This window comes from Oncorhynchus kisutch, linkage group LG13 (assembly GCF_002021735.2).
Source record: "Oncorhynchus kisutch isolate 150728-3 linkage group LG13, Okis_V2, whole genome shotgun sequence".
NCBI lineage: Eukaryota > Metazoa > Chordata > Actinopteri > Salmoniformes > Salmonidae > Oncorhynchus > Oncorhynchus kisutch.
The window spans coordinates 36,820,767-36,842,462 of record NC_034186.2 but is presented as its reverse complement, the minus strand read 5'-3'; the positions used below and the strand labels follow the sequence as shown (position 1 = coordinate 36,842,462).

General features: G+C 42.9%; 1 protein-coding gene across 1 annotated transcript in view; it reads right to left on the bottom strand.

Moving 5' to 3' along the window:
• The window catches only part of LOC109902485 (DNA-directed RNA polymerase, mitochondrial-like), a 98,411-nt gene extending 80,122 nt beyond the window's left edge, over window positions 1-18,289 (bottom strand). The window contains exons 1-4 of the mRNA XM_031786156.1: window positions 18,091-18,289; window positions 17,460-17,558; window positions 16,476-17,350; window positions 16,202-16,335 (exon numbers count right to left, since the gene is read on the bottom strand). Of these exons, the coding sequence (XP_031642016.1) occupies window positions 16,202-16,335; window positions 16,476-17,350; window positions 17,460-17,558; window positions 18,091-18,223 (1,241 nt within the window). The 5' untranslated portion in view covers window positions 18,224-18,289. The remainder of the gene's footprint in view (window positions 1-16,201; window positions 16,336-16,475; window positions 17,351-17,459; window positions 17,559-18,090) is intronic.
• Window positions 18,290-21,696: the final 3,407 nt, after the last annotated feature.

Here is a 21,696-nt window from a genome sequence, read left to right as displayed (position 1 = left end):
AGTGCCTGACTCAAGGGTACAGACTATTTTTCACCTAGTCGGCTCAGGGATTCGAACCAGCGACCTTTCAGTTAACACGCTTAACGCTAGGATACCTGCCTCTATGTCACCCCGACTTCTTTGCATGTGTTGGGTATCGTTTAAAATACTTGGATGGGAATGACACGTTGGATTGGCTTTTAAATTCCCTGTACTGTTTAATACTGTTAACCTTTCTGGTTATAACCTTTTTCGGCAAGACGGATCTTCCAAAGGTGGGGGAGTGGCAATCTTTACCATGGATCACTTTCAGTGCTCGGTTGTCTCCACCAAGTCTGTCCCCAAACAATTTGATTTGCTGGTTTTAAGCATTAAACTTTCAAATACCTCTTTGTTTACTGTTGCTGGGTGCTATCGTCCTCCATCATCACCGGCCTGTACCCTACCCTACCTGCCCTAAGCTCTCTCCTGGCCCCTTACACGAAGTCTGAATTTGTCCTGCTTGGTGACCTAAACTGGGACATGCTTAAACCACCTGACCATGTCCAAAAGCAATGGGACTCCCTAAATTACCAATCCCACAAGGTAGGACTCCAAACACCCAGAAAAGGCTACTCTCCTCGATGTTATCCTCACAAATAATCCTGATTAGGTATCAGTCTGGTGTTTTCTGTAATGACCTTAGTGATCACCGTTTTAGAGCCTGTGTTCGTAATGGCTGCTCAGTGAAACAACCTGTCCTGATTTGTCATAGACACTTGGTAAAAAACTTTAATGAGCAAGCCTTCCTTCATGAACTGGCCTCTGTAAAATGGTATAGAATCAGTTTGAGCCCCTCTGTCAAAGACGCTTGGACCTTCTTTTTTGATATTTTAAGTGGTATTGTTAAAAAACTGAATTAAAAAACAGGTTCAGCCCCTGGTTCGACCCTGATCTTGCAGAGTTACTCCACCTCAAGAATTGCATTTTGTGAAAAGCTTGGCACACGTATACTGGCTATCGTTCAGGCAAATGAGAAAAAAGAGCACTCAGGCTATCCGGAAGGCCAAAGTTAGTTACTTTAAGGAGCAGTGCTCTCTCTCTGGATCTAACTCCAAGAAGTTCTGGAAAAACGGTTAAAGACCTGGAGAATAAACCCTCCTCCTCACAGCTGCCCATGTCCCTTAATGTTGATGATGTGGTTGTTACTGACAAGAAGCACATGGCTGAGCTCTTTAATCACCACTTCATTAAGTCAGGATTCCTATTTGACTCAGCCATGCCTCCTTGCCCATCCAACATTTCCTTATCACCCACCCCTTCTAATTCTAATTTCCCTGATGCTTCTCCCTATCTTTTCCCTGCACCGCTACAAAGTTTCTCCCGGAGTCCGAGGTACTACAGGAACTCCTTAAACTTGACCCCAAAAAAACATCTGGGTCAGATGGTTTAGACCCTTTCTTCTTTAAGGTTGATGCTCCCATCATCGCCAAGCCGGTCTCTCCTTTCTGGGGAGGTTCCTATTGCTTGGAAAGCAGCCACAGTTCGTCCTTTATTTAAAGGGGGAGATCAAGCTGATCCTAACTGTTATAGGCCTATTTCTATTTTGCCCTGTTTATCAAAAGTGTTGGAAAAACTTGTCAATAGTCAACTGACTGGATTTCTTGAGGTCTACAGTATTCTCTCGGATATGCAATCTGGTTTTCGCTCAGGTTATGGATGTGTCACTGCAACCTTAAAAGGTCCTCAATGATGACACCATTGACCTTGATTCTAAGCAATATTGTGCTGCTATTTTATTGACTTGGCCAAAGCTTTGGATACGGAAGAACATTCCATTCTTGTGGGCCGGCTAAGGAATATAGGTGTCTCTGAGGGGTCTTTGGGCTGGTTTGCTAACTACCTCTCTCAAAGAATGCGGTGTATAAAGTGAGAAAATATGCTGTCTCAGCCACTGCCTGTCACCAAGGGAGTACCCCAAGGCTCAATCCTAGGCCCCACACTCTTCTCAATTTAAATCAACAACATAGCTCAGGCAATAGGAAGCTCTCTCATCCATTTATATGCAGATGATACAGTCTTTTACTCAGCTGGCCCCTCAGATTTTGTGTTAAGTGCTCTAGAACAAAGATTTCTTAGTTTCCAACAAGCTCTCTCTACACTTTGACTTTTGTTTTGGAGGTGTTCAGAACAAAGTTGTGGTTTGGTAAGAAGAATGCCCCTCTCCCTACAGGTGTGATTACTATTTCGGAGGGTTTAGAGTTTGAGGTCGTCACCTCATACAAGTATTTGGGAGTATGGCTAGACGGTGCACAGTCCTTCTCTCAGCACATATCAAAGCTGCAGGCTAAAGTTAAATCTAGATTTGGTTTCCTCTATTGTAATCGCTCCTCTTTCACCCCAGCTGCCAAACTAAGCCTAATTTAGATGACCATCCTACCAATGCTAGATTACGGAGACATCATTTATAGATCGGCAGGCAAGGGTGCTCTCGAGCGGCTAGATGTTCTTTACCATTCAGCCATCAGAACTGCCACCAATGCGCCTTATAGGACACATCCCTGGACTCTGTACTCCTCTGTAAACTGGTCAATGATGCAGGAAGGAGGGGGTGGGGGGGGTCATGACCTGATGGGCTCCCTGAACTCTTCTGCACATGATTCGAGTTGCAAAAACTTAGACAAACCTGGATTTTTCCCACAATGACTTATAAAGGGATTATACCCTCTACATCAAAATTCCAAATCTAAAAACCGTTATTTTGGAGAAAATTACCTTGAAGGATTATTACTACCAAAGACTATCCAGAAAAAAAATTCGGTCAAATCAAAACCTGCAGAAGAAACACAGAAGAAATCTGGAAATACCATCCAACCCAAAACTGAGTGAGTAATGTTCACACTGAAGCTACCTCTGAAGGCAAAAAGTAAAATAATAAATCAAGGTAATTGTGTTATATAAAGGTTTAGTTAATAAGGCTACTAAGCTACCGCGCTTCCTAGGATAGGATAGATATCCCAGCTGAAACTTCAATTAGCACCGAGGTGTGAAATCATGTGAACCCAACAATGGCAGCAGAGCATCACAGCCTCCCCCACCCAAATGCAGAGACCTTTTCATCCCACTGCTCCATGGCTTAATCTCCTTGCATGACACTGTGCTATAAGAGCACACTACCCCTCTGTCATGAGAAAGGGTATTGGCCCAGGGTGGAAACTCAGACCAGTAGACATTGAGGACCATGAAACTGAAACAACCTCTGTCAACATGTGCAAGTCTGGAACAGTGGTGGTGCGGTTTCAGCAGGACTTTAAGGGGATCAGAGCACAACAAGGGGCTCTCTTTTGGTGATGACTCCCCCATCCTGAGTCTGATCACAACTCCTCCAACTGCCCTGCACACAAGCAGCCCCAAGACAATAGTAACCCCCCCTGGAGAGAAAGATGGAGAAAGCTGGAAGGAAAGATGGTAGAGCTCCGCAAGCTAGTCTACACACACAATCCAGACAGCACAGCACAGAACAACAACCCCCCCCCCCCCGAAACAAACCACAACAAAGGCAAAGTCTTCTCATACTTTATTGATTTCAGAAAAAGCATTTGACTGAATTTGAAAGCATTTGACTGAATTTGGCTTGAGAGTTTGCTATACAAATTGATTGAAAGTGGTGTTGGGGGAAAAATATACGACGTTATAAAATCTATGTACACAAACAACAAGTGTGCGATTACAATTTGGCAAAAAACACATTTCTTTCTACAGGGTCGGGATGTGAGACAGGGATGCAGTCTACCATTTGCTGATGTTCTGGTGCTTCTGCACAGATTCTGTCAGACGGTGACGGTGAATCTCAATAAGACAAAAATAATGGTGTCCAAAGATGGTCCAGTTGCCAGGACCACAAATACAAATTCCATCTAGACACCATTGCACTAGCGCAGACAAAAAAAAACTATACATATCTCGGCCTAAACATCAGCCCCACAGGTAACTTCCACAAAGCTGTAAATTATCTGAGATACAAGGCATTCAACATCCCAATTAGAAACTGGCTAAAAGTACTTGAAGCTGTTATAGAACCCAATGCCTTTTGTGGTTGTGATGTCTGGTGTCCACTCACAACTGAGAATTCACAAAATGGAACAAACACCAAATTGAGACTGCATGCAGAATTCAGCAAAACCATCCTCCATGTACAATGTAAAACACCAGATAATGCATGTAGAGCAGAATTAGGACGATACCCGCAAATTTTAAAAATCCAGAGAAAAGTTGTTAAATTCTACAACTATCTAAAAGGAAGTGATTCCCAAACATTCAATAACAAAGCAATCACATACAGAGCAGGGTTTTTGTTAGTCGGTAATTGCCGATAAATACAATTGTAGCAGGCCAAATTGTTATGGAGAGGCTGTCTATCATAGTGTCACCAGCAAAGCACCCGCACATCATCACACATCCTCCTCCATGCTTCACTGTGGGAACCACATATGCAGAGATTATCTGTTCCCCTACTCTGCATCTCACAAAGACACGGCGGTAGGAACCAAAAATCTCAAATTTGGACTCATCAAACCAAAAAGGACAGATATCCACCAGTCTAATGTCCATTGCGCATGTTTCTCTTCTTTTTGGTGTCCTTTAGGGGTGGTTTCTTTGCAGAAATTCGACCATAAAAGCCTGATTCACTCAGTCTCCTCTGAACACTTGGTGTTGAGATGTGAAATTTTCCAGACTGACTGACGTTCATCTCTTAAAGTAATGATGCTGTGGTTTCGCTTTGCTTATTTGAGCTGATCTTGTCATAATATGGACTTGGTCTTTTACGAAATAGGAGGGTATACAGAAGATAGCCCTAACTTGTCACAACACAGCTGATTGGCTCAAATGTATTAAGAAAATAAATTCCACAAATGAACTTTTAACAAGGCACACCTTGTTAATATAGGGGGCAGCATTTTCACTTTTGGATAAATAGCTTGCCCAATTTCAACTTCCTGCTACTCATGCCAAGAATATAAGATATGCATATTATTAGAAGACTTGGATAGAAAACACTATGAAGTTTCTAAAACTGTTTGAATCATGTCTGTAAGTATAACAGAACTTATGTAACAGGCACAAACCCGAGGACTAACCGTTCAGAATCTTCTTTTTTTCTCATTGGGAAACCATATTTCTTAGGAACTTGTTTTCAGTTCCTACCGCTTCCACTGGATGTCACCAGTCTTTGGAATTTGGTTGAGGTTATTCCATTGTGCAATGAAGAAGTATGGCCATCTAGGAACTGCGTAACACTGTTGAGAGTTGCGCAAGACTTGAAAAGTAGCTTGGTTTGTTGTCTTCCTGTATTGAACACAGATAGACCAGTCTTCAATTTGATCGATTATTAACGTTTAAAAATACCTAAAGTTGTATTACAAAAGTAGTTTGAAATGTTTTGGCAAAGTTTACAGGCAACTTTTGAAATATTTTGAAGTGCCGTTGCGCAATTTGGAAGCTGTTTTTTTCTGGATCAAACGCGCCAAATAAAAATGGACATTTTGGATATATATGGACGGAATTAATCGAACAAAAGGACCAATTGTGATGTTTATGGGACATATTGGAGTGCCAACAAAAGAAGCTTGTCAAAGCTAAGGCATGTTTTATTTCTGCGTTTTGTGTAGTGCATGCAGGGTTGAAATATGCTACCCTCTTTGTTTACTGTTGTGCTATCATCAGATAATAGCTTCTTATGCTTTCGCCGAAAAGCCGTTTTAAAATCTGACATGTTGGCTGGATTCACAACGAGTGTAGCTTTAATTTAGTATCTTACATGTGTGATTTAATGAAAGTGATTTGTATATCATTTTATTTGAATTTGCCGCCATAAGAAGTTAATTGAAACGCATTCCAGGTTGACTACCTCATGAAGCTGGTTGAGAGAATGCCAAGAGTGTGCAAAGCTGTCATCAAGGCAAAGGGTGGCTACTTTGAAGAATCTCAAATAGAAAATATATTCGGATTTGTTTAACACTTTTTAGGTTAAAACATGATTCTATATGTGTTTATTTCAAAGTTTTGATGTCTTCACTATTATTCTACAATGTAGAAACTAGTACAATTAAGAAAAACTGGAATGAGTAGGTGTGTCCAAAGTTGACTGGTACTGTATATATTTATATATTAAATGTCACACAGTGGACGACTAAGCCTATTGGCCTATGTATGCAATGCCCTGATGCATTTAGTGCTCAAATCTCTGACAGCTGAACCGTGAGGTGGGCAATTATTGTTTTAGGAAACTCTGATACAGAGCAATGAACCTGAAGAACAGTCCCCTCAGCAAGCTGGCCCATGACAACAAAGAGAGGTACAAATATAATTACGTGACACAATGGAAAGAATTAACCAAAAAACATACACAGAGAGTATACAATGGCAGAATACCTGACCACTGTGACAGACCCCAAATTAAGGAAAGCTTTGACTATGTACACTGAGTGAGTATAGCCTTGCTATTGAGAGGCCGCTGTACAGGTTATGTGCACACTGCCCACAAAATTAGGTGGAAACTGAGATACAGTTCCTCACCTCCTGCCAAATGTATGCCCATATTAGAGACACATATTTCCCTCAGATTATACAGACCCACAAATAATTCAAAAACAAATGCAATTTTGATCAACTCTCCTATCTTTTAGGTGAAATACCACAGTGTGCCATCATCACAGCAGCAAGATTTGTGACCCGTTGCCACAAGAAAAGGGCAACCAGTGAAAAAAAACACCATTCAGAGGAAGCAAGCTGAATTGAGCAAGCTGAAGATTTAGTTCTGTAGGAATGACATGTGCTTTAAAAGGATGCTAGTCGCTAGGCACAGCGCCACTGCGGACAATGGCAACCATATCTGAACAGGAGATACAGTATGGCCAGAGACAGGAAGAGAGAGGGGGAACTGGAGACGAACAGGGGAAGAAGAACAGAGTGTGCGAAAAATATGTACTGGCTGGGCTGAAGAGTTAGCAAGAGAGCACCACCGCAGAACAACAATGTCATTGGTATCACCTTACAGCGATCGATGGACCAACCAGCTGCCCCTCTCCACCCCTACTGCACTGCAACCTGCTTTGTCATTGGGCCACACTGCATAGGGTGACATCCTCAGGGGGAACAGTAGTAGGGAGGGATAGCTGGAGACAAGTTCTGCAGTCCAACACAACTAGAAAGAAAATCTGATAGAAAAACCTGTGTTATTATGAATATTAACACCTTCATACCAGCCAGTTTGTGCAGAGAGAAAAATAAAAACATTGAATCAATTAGCCAAACGTTCTAGTCAGCAAATTGACAACGACAAATTGTTAGCAAAATCAAATTACTGACAGCAAGTTGTTAAGAAACCAAAAGCATACAGTATCAATCACAATCCATTTGACGTGACTGAAATCCATCCGGCTCCTGTCTCTATATAGTCAGCCAGCAGATTGGCCTAGCCTACATCAGAGACACTCATTATGACAGATCTAGTACTGGGATAGCTAGAGGTGAACAGTGTGCCGATGCGTTGTGTGTGCCTCCATGCTTAATGTCATGCCATGCAATCAATCTATGTCTGGAGGAAGCATACAGTCACTGACACCACCATTGGCCTAAACTCAATTAATAACACTCAATGGTGATTTCTCCCCCAGGCTAATGCTGCGGTGGTGACGAAACTTCGTCAGCTGGTGATTATCAAGCAAATAACTGTCGGTCTCACAGTAATTGACCGTTAATTAACATAAACACATTTAGCCACTCCTGGCTTCCACACACAGCCTACAAGTCACTGATGCAGACCTTTGGAACATCTACATTTTAAATAGTCTAATAAATCCATGTAATATAGCCTACACCGTCACAATAAATCCATTATTTATTTTAGACCGGTCTAACGAAGCATGGTATGAAGAAAATGTAGTCTATTTCAGAAGAATAGAATACTCTGAGTTGTCCTTGTATTAGGTACTGATCAGGCTATGCCAAATGGCTGTGGGCTACACTAGTTCATTTAGCAGACAAGATTAGCTTTTTCCTCAACTTTTTCACTCCGGACGCTTTATCTGGACACGATTCGTCAGGACCTCCAACAGCCGAAGCTAAGTAGTAACATTAACATGATGCCTTCTAATTGCAGCCGCTGTACTCGCCTTACGGCGAGGATAGCTGTGCTGCAAGCCCAGCTTCAGACGCAATCGTTAGGCAAGGGTAATTTCAGTGTAGGAAAGGATGAAACAGCGTCTGTGGCACCAGTAAGTACAGATAGTAGTGTAAATCCCCTGGCACAGTCCCCGCAGCCGGACAACTTTCTCACGGTTTCTGGAAGGAAATGCTGTAGGAACGCTCAACCGGTGTCGCTCATTCAGCCGACAGAAACTTTCAACCGGTTTTCCCCATTAAGCAGCGGGTCGGAGTCAGAGGCCGATTCTTCTCTGGTCTCTACTCCTCCCGTTACGGGGTCTGAGACGCCGAAGCTTCCCACCATTAGCTCTGACAAATTGAAAACTCTAGTCATTGGCGACTCCATTACCCGCAGTATTAGACTTAAAGCGAATCATCCAGCGATCATACACTGTTTACCCGGGGGCAGGGCTACCGACGTTAAGGCTAATCTGAAGATGGTGCTGGCTAAAGCTAAAACTGGCGAGTGTAGAGAGTATAGAGATATTGTTATCCACGTCGGCACCAACGATGTTAGGATGAAACAGTCAGAAATCACTAAGCGCAACATAGCTTCTGCGTGCATATCAGCTAGAAAGATGTGTCGGCATCGAGTAATTGTCTCTGGCCCCCTCCCAGTTAGGGGGAGTGATGAGCTCTACAGCAGAGTCTCACAACTCAATCGCTGGTTGAAAACTGTTTTCTGCCCCTCCCAAAAGTTAGAATTTGTAGATAATTGGCCCTCTTTCTGGGACTCACCCACAAACAGGACCAAGCCTGACCTGCTGAGGAGTGACGGACTCCATCCTAGCTGGAGGGGTGCTCTCATCTTATCTACCAACATAGACAGGGCTCTAACTCCTCTAGCTCCACAATGAAATAGGGTGCAGGCCAGGCAGCAGGCTGTTAGCCAGCCTGCCAGCATAGTGGAGTCTGCCATTAGCACAGTCAGTGTAGTCAGCTCAGCTATCACCATTGAGACCGTGTCTGTGCCTCGACCTAGGTTGGGCAAAACTAAACATGGCGGTGTTCGCCTTAGCAATCTCACTAGGATAAAGACCACCTCCATTCCTGTCATTACTGAAAGAGATCATGATACCTCACATCTCAAAATAGGGCTACTTAATGTTAGATCCCTTACTTCAAAGGCAATTATAGTCAATGAACTAATCACTGATCATAATCTTGATGTGATTGGCCTGACTGAAACATGGCTTAAGCCTGATGAATTTACTGTTTTAAATGAGGCCTCACCTCCTGGCTACACTAGTGACCATATCCCCCGTGCATCCCGCAAAGGCGGAGGTGTTGCTAACATTTACGATAGCAAATTTCAATTTACAAAAAAAAAAATGACATTTTCGTCTTTTGAGCTTCTAGTCATGAAATCTATGCAGCCTACTCAATCACTTTTTACAGCTACTGTTTACAGGCCTCCTGGGCCATATACAGCGTTTCTCACTGAGTTCCCTGAATTCCTATCGGACCTTGTAGTCATAGCAGATAATATTCTAATCTTTGGTGACTTTAATATTCACATGGAAAAGTCCACAGACCCACTCCAAAAGGCTTTCGGAGCCATCATCGACTCAGTGGGTTTTGTCCAACATGTCTCTGGACCCACTCACTGTCACAGTCATACGCTGGACCTAGTTTTGTCCCATGGAATAAATGTGGTGGATCTTAATGTTTTTCCTCATAATCCTGGACTATCGGACCACCATTTTATTACGTTTGCAATTGCAACAAATAATCTGCTTAGACCCCAACCAAGGAACATCAAAAGTCGTGCTATAAATTCACAGACAACACAAAGATTCCTTGATGCCCTTCCAGACTCCCTCTGCCTACCCAAGGACGCCAGAGGACAAAAATCAGTTAACCACCTAACTGAGGATCTCAATCTAACCTTGCGCAATACCCTAGATGCAGTTGCACCCCTAAAAACTAAAAAAATGTCTCATAAGAAACTAGCTCCCTGGTACACAGAAAATACCCGAGCTCTGAAGCAAGCTTCCAGAAAATTGGAACGGAAATGGCGCCACACCAAACTGGAAGTCTTCCGACTAGCTTGGAAGGACGGTACCGTGCAGTACCGTAGAGCCCTTACTGCTGCTCGATCATCCTATTTTTCTAACTTAATTGAGGAATTCCTTTTTAATACTGTCGCAAAGCTAACTAAAAAGCAGCATTCCCCAAGAGAGGATGACTTTCACTTTAGCAGTGATAAATTCATGAACTTCTTTGAGGAAAAGATTATGATTATTAGAAAGCAAATTACGGACTCCTCTTTAAACCTGCGTATTCCTCCAAACCTCAGTTGTCCTGAGTCTGCACAACTCTGCCAGGACCTAGGATCAAGAGAGACGCTCAAGTGTTTTAGTACTATATCTCTTGACACAATGATGAAAATAATCATGGCCTCTAAACCTTCAAGCTGCATACTGGACCCTATTCCAACTAAACTACTGAAAGAGCTGCTTCCTGTGCTTGGCCCTCCTATGTTGAACATAATAAACGGCTCTCTATCCACTGGATGTGTACCAAACTCACTAAAAGTGGCAGTAATAAAGCCTCTCTTGAAAAAGCCAAACCTTGACCCAGAAAATATAAAAAACTATCGGCCTATATCGAATCTTCCATTCCTCTCAAAAATTTTAGAGAAGGCTGTTGCGCAGCAACTCACTGCCTTCCTGAAGACAAACAATGTATACGAAATGCTTCAGTCTGGTTTTAGACCCCATCATAGCACTGAGACGGCACTTGTGAAGGTGGTAAATGACATTTTAATGGCATCGGACCGAGGCTCTGCATCTGTCCTCGTGCTCCTAGACCTTAGTGCTGCTTTTGATACCATCGATCACCACATTCTTTTGGAGAGATTGGAAACCCAAATTGGTCTACACGGACATGTTCTGGCCTGGTTTAGATCTTATCTGTCGGAAAGATATCAGTTTGTCTCTGTGAATGGTTTGTCCTCTGACAAATCAACTGTAAATTTCGGTGTTCCTCAAGGTTCCGTTTTAGGACCACTATTGTTTTCACTATATATTTTACCTCTTGGGGATGTTATTCGAAAACATAATGTAAACTTTCACTGCTATGCGGATGACACACAGCTGTACATTTCAATGAAACATGGTGAAGCCCCAAAATTGCCCTCGCTAGAAGCATGTGTTTCAGACATAAGGAAGTGGATGGCTGCAAACGTTCTACTATTAAACTCGGACAAAACAGAGATGCTTGTTCTAGGTCCCAAGAAACAAAGAGATCTTCTGTTGAATCTGACAATTAATCTTAATGGTTGTACAGTCGTCTCAAATAAAACTGTGAAGGACCTCGGCGTTACTCTGGACCCTGATCTCTCTTTTGAAGAACATATCAAGACCATTTCGAGGACAGCTTTTTTCCATCTACGTAACATTGCAAAAATCAGAAACTTTCTGTCCAAAAATGATGCAGAAAAATTAATCCATGCTTTTGTCACTTCTAGGTTAGACTACTGCAATGCTCTATTTTCCGGCTACCCGGATAAAGCACTAAATAAACTTCAGTTAGTGCTAAATACGGCTGCTAGAATCCTGACTAGAACCAAAAAATTTGATCATATTACTCCAGTGCTAGCCTCTCTACACTGGCTTCCTGTCAAAGCAAGGGCTGATTTCAAGGTTTTACTGCTAACCTACAAAGCATTACATGGGCTTGCTCCTACCTATCTCTCTGATTTGGTCCTGCCGTACATACCTACACGTACGCTACGGTCACAAGACGCAGGCCTCCTAATTGTCCCTAGAATTTCTAAGCAAACAGCTGGAGGCAGGGCTTTCTCCTATAGAGCTCCATTTTTATGGAACGGTCTGCCTACCCATGTCAGAGACGCAAACTCGGTCTCAACCTTTAAGTCTTTACTGAAGACTCATCTCTTCAGTGGGTCATATGATTGAGTGTAGTCTGGCCCAGGAGTGGGAAGGTGAACGGAAAGGCTCTGGAGCAACGAACCGCCCTTGCTGTCTCTGCCTGGCCGGTTCCCCTCTTTCCACTGGGATTCTCTGCCTCTAACCCTATTACAGGGGCTGAGTCACTGGCTTGCTGGGGCTCTCTCATGCCGTCCCTGGAGGGGGTGCGTCACCTGAGTGGGTTGATTCACTGTTGTGGTCATCCTGTCTGGGTTGGCGCCCCCCCCCCCCTTGGGTTGTGCCGTGGCGGAGATCTTTGTGGGCTATACTCAGCCTTGTCTCAGGATGGTAAGTTGGTGGTTGAAGATATCCCTCTAGTGGTGTGGGGGCTGTGCTTTGGCAAAGTGGGTGGGGTTATATCCTTCCTGTTTGGCCCTGTCCGGGGGTGTCCTCGGATGGGGCCACAGTGTCTCCTGACCCCTCCTGTCTCAGCCTCCAGTATTTATGCTGCAGTAGTTTATGTGTCGGGGGGCTGGGGTCAGTTTGTTATATCTGGAGTACTTCTCCTGTCCTATTCGGTGTCCTGTGTGAATCTAAGTGTGCGTTCTCTAATTCTCTCCTTCTCTCTTTCTTTCTCTCTCTCGGAGGACCTGAGCCCTAGGACCATGCCCCAGGACTACCTGACATGATGACTCCTTGCTGTCCCCAGTCCACCTGGCCATGCTGCTGCTCCAGTTTCAACTTCCACCTGACTGTGCTGCTGCTCTAGTTTCAACTGTTCTGCCTTATTATTATTCGACCATGCTGGTCATTTATGAACATTTGAACATCTTGGCCATGTTCTGTTATAATCTCCACCCGGCACAGCCAGAAGAGGACTGGCCACCCCACATAGCCTGGTTCCTCTCTAGGTTTCTTCCTAGGTATTGGCCTTTCTAGGGAGTTTTTCCTAGCCACCGTGCTTCTACACCTGCATTGCTTGCTGTTTGGGGTTTTAGGCTGGGTTTCTGTACAGCACTTTGAGATATCAGCTGATGTACGAAGGGCTATATAAATAAATTTGATTTGATTTGATTTGATTAGCTTAGAATTCAGTGGCATTATTTTATAGTATGAAGAATACAATTGAAAAAAGTTGAATAAAATAGAAAAGACATTTTCTCCAAACGATTTGAGGGAGTGTACACACACGGCTAATCTGTGTTGAGTGGTTAACAAAGAAATAGGTATTCCTATATTCTTAACTTAGAGTTATTACTGGAACTTTATTTCTACATATGTTGGGATATATGTTTTGAAGTTTAATACATTGTAAGGCTGCATGATGCGACTAATGATTTGAAAAAAAGTTGCTTGAAAGGCATAAGCTGCTTTGTTGTTTTTGTGCAGACTGTACAGACTACATCAGTCACTCATTCACAATTTGACAAGCACTTGATAATAGCTAGAATTTCACGGCAGTATCCCCTTTGTGTGGCCGTAATGAACCCCCCCAAAAAATCTATGCCTTTTGCGACCAGTGAACTTTCTCTCCGAGTGCTGAGCGCTCTGAATCACCTGTCACTTATCACGTGATGGGGTCTTTCTCACAGGCTACAAGTGAAGAGTCACATGGGGGACGCAACTGCACACGTCCTTATCCAATTCCGAGATGCATATTAACGATATTGGAAGAACTGTCCACATTACTTTTCATCAGCCAACAAGATGAGTAGGCCGAACGAACAGCAAACAGCACTAGTCTATGTCAATCTACTATCCCCGTAGTACAAAAGTCGACCTATTCTATTCTATTCTGTTCCAAACATAGTCTGGGATGCACGAATGTTCCATTAGCGCGAAAACACCATTATCAAAAGTGACCGCAAATGCAATTATGCATGTAATGCTTTTATTATAAAGGTGCATTGTTATGGTGAAAATTATCTTCCCCAAACTTGAAACTCACGTGCTGCTTATGTATGCCAGTTAGGCTCTACACCCCTTGTAAATCAGATTAATGTGCTTCATTTTAAGAAGTTATTTGGCCATTATAGTTGTGATACATCTGGACGAGACAAATACTGTATCCCTTATTGACACCTGATACGCATCAATTATTTTCTCTGTAGGTACTCTGCTACAGTATTCACAACTTCCCAAGCTTCCGTTCAGTTGGCCAAGAGTCGAAACAATTGAAAACACAATATAGAAGAAGCATATTAAAATACACAATATGGTCAAAAGTATGTGAACACCTGCTCATTGAACATCTCATTCCAAAATCATGGGCATTAAAATGGAGTCGGTCCCCCTTTGGTGCTATAACAGCCTCCACTTTTCTAGGAATGTTTACAACTAGATGTTGGAATATTGCTGTGGGGACTTGCTTCTTTTCAGCCACAAGAGCTTTAGTGAGGTCGGGAACTGATGTTGGGGGATTAGACCTGGCTCGCAGTCGGCGTTGCAATTCATCCCAAAGGTGTTTGATGGGGTTGAGGTCAGGGCTCTGTGCAGGCCAGGCAAGTTCTTCTATACCGATCTCGACAAAGCTATTTCTGTATGGACCTTGCTTTGTGCACGGGGGCACTGTCCTGCTGAAATAGGAAAGGGCTGTCCCCAAACTGATGCCACAAAGTTGGAAGCACAGAATCATCTAGAATGCCATTGTATGCTGTAGCATTAAGATTTCCCTTCACTGAAACTAAGGAGCCTAGCCGGAAACATGTAACAGCCTCAGACAATTATTCCTCCTCCACCAAACTTTACAGTTGGCACTATGCATTCGGGCAGGTAGCACTCCCCTGGCATCCGCCAAACCCAGATTTGTCCGTCAGACTGTCAGATGGTGAAGCGTGACTCATCACTCCAGAGAACGTGTTTCCACTTCTCCAGAACGTGTTTCCAATGGCGGCGAGCTTTACACCACTCCAGCCGACGCTTGGCATTGCGCATGGTGATCTTAGGCTTGTGTGCGGCTGCTATGCCATGGAAACCCATTTCATGAAGCTCCCGACGAAACAGGTCTTGTGCTGTCGTTGCTTCCAGAGGCAGTTTGGAACTCGGTAGTGAGTGTTGCAACCGAGGACAGACGATTTTTACACACTACGTGTTTCAGCACTCGGAGGTTCCATTCTGTGAACTTGTGTGGCCTACCACTTTTCAGATGAGAATTTGTTGCTCCTAGACGTTTCTACTTCACAATAACAGCACTTACAGTTGACCGGGGCAGCTTTAGGAGGGCACATTTTTTACAAACGGACTTGTTGTAAAGGTGGCATCCTATGATGGTGCCACGTTGAAAGTCACTGAGCTCTTCAGTAACGCCATTCTATTGCCAATGTTTGTCTATGGAGATTGAATGGCTGCGTGCTCAATTTTATACACCAGTCAGCAATGGGTGTTGTTGAAATAGACAAATTGACTATACTTTTGTATATATAGTGTATATCAGAAGGATAAATTGATAATGGATAAAATAACATAGCACAGGATGTTACACATAGTAACCAGTCCACTTGAAAACAGTTTCCTCTAATGGGTTGATGTGGAGACCACAATAGGCCCTATAGTGATGGAGGAGAGCAGGAAATGATGGATCACGGAGGCTGAACTACAACACTTCTCCTTGACCTGCCACCTCAGTTCCAGGAGACGCTTCGATGGCACCTCTCCACACACAGCTGGTCCACATGCTCAGCACTCCACAATGAGCCACAATGCCCCACTCAACAACATATTACAGGAACTATTATAGCAGCTTTCTTTAAAATAAAAGACCATGGTAAAGGCGTGGGGTAAAAAAAATGGGCAGAAATATCAGATCTCATATTTAACTAGCTGCTCAATGTCTAATTTTCAGAATATTTCATCAGGCTTTTGTGAATCCCAGTATGTCTAGACATAATAATAATAATAATAATAATAATAAATGCATTTGGCATACGTTTTTAACCAAAGCGAATTAAAGTAATGCATGCATACATTTTTGTTGTTAACACTGTATAACAGAAGAGGATAGAATAAAGAGAAACATGAACCGCAAAGCTAATAGGAGAGTCTGACATCATCTAGTGGCAAACTCAGGCAACGCATGCACTGGCCACCTAGAAATAATCATACAAGACCACAAATAATTATCTTACACAAAGTTAAGGCCTGTAAATGTCTGTGGGTTAGCCTACCTGTTGATGACATGTGGGGAACAGTCAGGGTTTCGACCCATACACTCCAGAGCAGCACAGTAAGAGCCAAGGTTAGGCTTCAGACCAGCCTCTTCTATCAGAATGAACATACGGCCAATCTGGTTTAAAGAGCCCTGGAATACAACAAGGAGAGACACACTCAGGATGATCTTATATTCCACATGGGGAGGCCCTGCATAATTTCTAAGTCTGTAAAATACCACAGAGTTGCAGCTCTACATGCCATAGAAATAAAATACTGAGCTGCACTTACCTTCTTGGCCCAGACCCTCATCATGATGTTGTAGAGTCCTATGTTGAGCAGGTTGCGTCGGCTGACCATACGGTGGTGGCTGAGCAGAAAGCGGTGAGCTCTGTCGATGTCCCCACAGAACACACAGGCCTCCAGGTAGCAGCGCACACTGCGCTGGACGTCGCCGTACACCCTGGCCTCGCTGTTATCCTGCACAAGCTCAGGTCTGGCCGACACAGCCCACTGGTTCAGCTTCCTCTCCAGCTCCTCCACCTCTGCCAGCTCCCGGGCCTTGGCCTCAGCCTTCCTCTCCATCTCCTCGGCCCTGTTCCTGGCCTCCGACAACTCAGGAGCCGGCTCCTTCGAGGCTTTACCCTTCCCTTTGGCTTTTCTAATAGGCACATTAGCAGCAGCAACCGGTGCAGCTGCCATAGTGTGCTCGTGCTTTGAAGCTGCCATGGTGTTTTCTTGGTTTTTCAGACTTTTACTCTTTTTAACAGTTGATGCAGTCTTTATTCCTGCTTTTGTCGATATTGTTTTATGTGAGGTACCTGGTAGCATCAGTTTGCCTTTGCTGCTTTTCACAGGTTTATCCTCTAGGCCTAGCTTCTGCTTCAGTTTCTTTGTTTTAGTCTTCTTCTCCTGGCTCAGTTTCTCCATCCAGCGGGATTTGGAGGCTGATGCATCTTTGCCCTCTCCTTTACCAGTCTGTCCCCCTCCCTTACTAATAGTCTGTCCCGCCTTGGGCACCTCAGTCCTCTCCCCAAACACATTCTTGGGACTGTTCCCTGAAGAAGCCCCTATCCCTGACTTGGAAGCTTTAACAAATTGCACCTTTTCATGTTGGACATCTACAATGACGTCAGATTGGAGTTGCTGGATCCTGGCTTCGAGCACTGCAAAGAGGAAGGGAAGAGAGAAAATAATGAAATAATCAAGAATAGCATGCAAAATGTAAAACCATTGACCATTTCCAAACCTAGTAAAGCAAGTAGGCCTACGCACCATCCAGCAGCTGAGATTGTTCCCATACTCGTTTTTTCCCATCTTCTTTCTTTGGGATCAGAGCTGAGAAATGTCTTCGTTGTGATGTCCATGGTGGCTCTGCAAGTAGTAGGTGTTGTGAGCTTTTCTTTGACAAAAACTGACACACTGAATGCACTGTGACTTTAGTTGTGTTTTTCAAAAACAATCCTTGGACATTCGCAGATTAGATGCCAATTCGTGTTGAGGTTTAGAAATAAAATTGAGCAAATATTGCATTGACGTTTTTGACAGGCAACGACCTGCAAGTTTATAAGATGGAGATCCTAATATAGTTACATAAGCTGTAAATACAGTCATTTAGCTCATCTCTGCGTTTACAAACGTGGTTTTAAAATCTCGACAGGATGAGAATTGAGCATGGGTATGTAATAGCTGGTCAACTACAGCCCGTAAATCAATGTATATATTATAATACTAATAGATAGTTATCGAGGGATACCAAATATTGCAAGGATATATATATAACTAGGATATAACTAGTTATATATTATAACTAGACAGTGCTGTGCTGGAACTGTCTCGTGCACCCGTCCCCTTGGCTTGACATACAGTAAGTAACGTTAGCTAGATAGCAAGGGACAAAACATACCTGAAATGTGCCTTTCAATGTTATTCCGGATTGTAAGGCAATGGTCAACATATGGCACGCGACGAACACTTATTTCCAACAGTATGCGACCACTCAGACACTTTGGAAAGGTACAGAGTCTCAAAAGTGACATGTTGACATAATAACCGCATTACTTTCCCCCACACTAGGCTGCCATTTTGAATTACACCAGCTAATCGAACACAATGGATCTGAGTACAGGCACGGATAGAAGAGCACCGATAAATCGAGCAGTGTTTGTTTTGAAAGAAGGTACACGTTTTTTCCTGCAATGGAGTGTAAAATATTTCCAATTAAACAAGGAATCATAAATATGCAATTTGTGAAATGTATGCGTTTAGTTGATTTTGTTTTACCTTCAGTCTCAGTGAATAATAACTGTTATGTTTGTTGAAAATGAAGTTTTATTGTATTATTCAGGAATATCTGATCAATTTCATGCTGTAATTACTTCGCCACCATGGCCTATTTATTTCCTTAACTTACCTCATTTGCACTCACTGTATATAGACTTTTTGTTTTCTTTTGTTCTACTGTATTATTGACTGTATGTTTTGTTTATTCCATGTGTAACTCTGTGTTGTTGTATGTGTCGAATTGTTACGCTTTATCTTGGCCAGGTCGCAGTTGCAAATGAGAACTTGTTCTCAACTAGCCTACCTGGTTAAATAAAGGTTAAATAAAATAAATAAAATAATAGAAATTATGACCTCTGTTGAAAAAAATAAAGGACAATGAGTTTCAAACCTGTGTATGACCTATATCACCTATAGGTGGCAGCCTCACCATAAAATAAGTAGAACTAAGGTCAAACTAGGTGTAACATATAAGTGGTCTTGCAGTACAATTATGTGTTGGTTGGAATGAAAAATTGCCACATCACAACCTTTTGGAAGGCTTCCAAATACCACTGATGAACTTTTGAACATTTGAACTGCCAATTGTCAATGTGTAATTACAATATAACACCATGTTTAAAAATAATCATATTAGTTCTGCTTGTAAATTGGTTCGGTTAACCCTACTGGTGTGATGCATACAGCCCCTCTGTTCACTACAATATCATACTCAGCATACCCTTTGAAACAAATGCACAGTGCTTCTGCAATACAATACAATGAGATTCACTTACATGCTGCATCAAAATGGAATATTCTTTCATTGGCCCTTTTCATTGTATCCTTAGTTGAAGTAATGCAGAAAATAAATTCTACATCGTTCTAATAGCCTGCATGCCGTTTGACCTAACAAGTGTCAGATTCCTCTTGTCACCCGTAAAGCATTCCTAAAGACTTGTGCAGCCTTTTGTGTGAGGCGCTGGAAGTTAACATAAGTACTACTTGAGAGGCCAGGCTGGGAAATGAGGTCCAGGCAGTACATCTTTCTCAATGGAGGTGGTGGTTGGGATCACAGTCACAGCGGTTGGTGTCTGCTACTGAGATGTAGGTGAGGATCAGGAGGTGTTTCTTGTTACGGTTCACGAGTAGGGCCCCTCGACAGGCTCGTTTGATGTGGTTGGCCTCTGTCGGCGGCTGGCTCTTTACGCTGGTGTGACAGTCATTGCCGGGTGAGTGACTGTCAATGCTTGGGCCAACAAAAGGCGAGAAGACAGCCATTCATGGCCCTGATAATAGCCAGGCCAGGACGAGGCTGCCATTCTCCCACACTTTGATCATCTGGATTCTTTGCACACCTCTGTAGGGGCTCGCTATTTGTTTTACAGATGGACGCTGTTTTGAAAGTTCTCCTAGCCAGGGAAACTTGATGGAGATGCTTTGTGAAATGCTTGTGTTGGTAAATGTTTTTGGCATGGGTGTGTGTGTGTGTTCCTCTCAGATGGAACAAATGACATTCCTGTGGAAAAAAGTTTTTAGAGATGGCTGCTTTAGGCTGTCCAACTGACTTCCTAGAGGAGTCGTTCTTGGACATGTCAAATATTAGTCATAATGTTGAAATGGTCAAGAAAACATATTTTGGAAATGATTGTGTGTGTACTGGACAGTATATGTATAATACACTCAGTGGCGTACTGCAGTTTTGGAGAAAGCTCCCCCACCCAAAAGTAGATATTTTTTTTTTTTTTTGGTGGATTGTTTGGGTGGGAAACAGCTAACTTCAGACAATTCTACACATTTTACCATGGAAAAAAAAAAATCAGTTTTATAGCTAATTTCATGCTATTCTAAACAATTTGCAATGAGGCTGAGAGAATTTAGATTTGAAAGCTTTTTTCCTGCTATTCTACACATTTTGCCATAAGGCTGTGATATAATTTTGCAGTTTTACCACCAATTTCCTGTAATTCTAAATGTTCTATCATGGTTTATGACGTGTTCATATGCTATCTGGGGAGGGGGCAGACCTCCAGGGTTCACCCAACCCAAACCCACCTCCGCCTTGCAGGGAGTGCAGGGGTGTGTGGTACGCCAGTGAGTACAGTATATGCATAGCCATTTATAGGAAATGTGTTTTTTGTTGGTCACATTACGTAAGTATTCATTATTCATCTTCTCTTCCAAATATTGCCATAAATAACATTTTTAATTCCAACACTTTCTTTTGTTCGTTTACCAAACAGATTGAGCAAATATTTGAAGTACGAGTGTCAACAGTGGATTAATACTAACATCTTGAACAATTCTGACTCACACCACTCTCACAGGGTTTCCCACACAAAGAGGCAAGGCACATTAAGATGGTTTGAATTAGTGAGTCATCTCGGAAAATATTGTAAAGATTTTTTATGCTGGTATTTACAAGTGCTACTTAGTGGAATAATGGCTGAGACTACAGAGGTGCATGTAACATTTTGCCTTTGTGATGCTTAGTTATTCCCATCACTGTACTTAATGCTAGACTCAAAGTACCCTTTTGGTTCTTGGCCAAAACCTCTGAGGGGTTTTAAAATGCTGAGCCAGCAGAGGTCATTACAGTAATTACGTCTACATACCGCTATCTCTGTGTCTCACCTTATCAGTGTTCTGATTATCTGCTTTGGTATCACTGATGTGCAAAATCACAGCTACTTAATCACACCTGTCATGTCTCTTTTTTTCTTCAAAAAGCCACCGTTTGTGCTATCACCCTGAGATCTACTCCCGCCATCGTAGGAGGATGAGGATAGCTTCTGGGTCTCTTAGAACAGTTCAGTCCATCAGATAGGTGCCCCGTTTATTACCAGGCCACCAACAATAGACAATAGTCACGAAGCAGGATATGCAAATGAGCCATGCTCTGACTAGGCCAGGGCACAGTGATGGTGGTGGTTTGGTCAGTTCCTGAATGAGGGCTGGATGTTTACTCAGTCACCCACAGTGTGTGGCACAGAGATATCAATAACACGTTCATTGGTCCAAACTGGCAGGAAGTCGACAAGTGAAGACAGATGAATTTGCATATTCACAGAGGTTATTTTGTTATAATAATTGATTGGCAGTATGTTACACAGTGCATTCGGAGAGTATTCATACCCCTTCACTTTTCCCACATTTTCTTACATTGCAGCCTTATTTTAAAATCTACACACAATACCCTATGCCCATGCTGGGAAATGGGGCGGCAGGTAGCGTAGTGGTTAGATCCAGT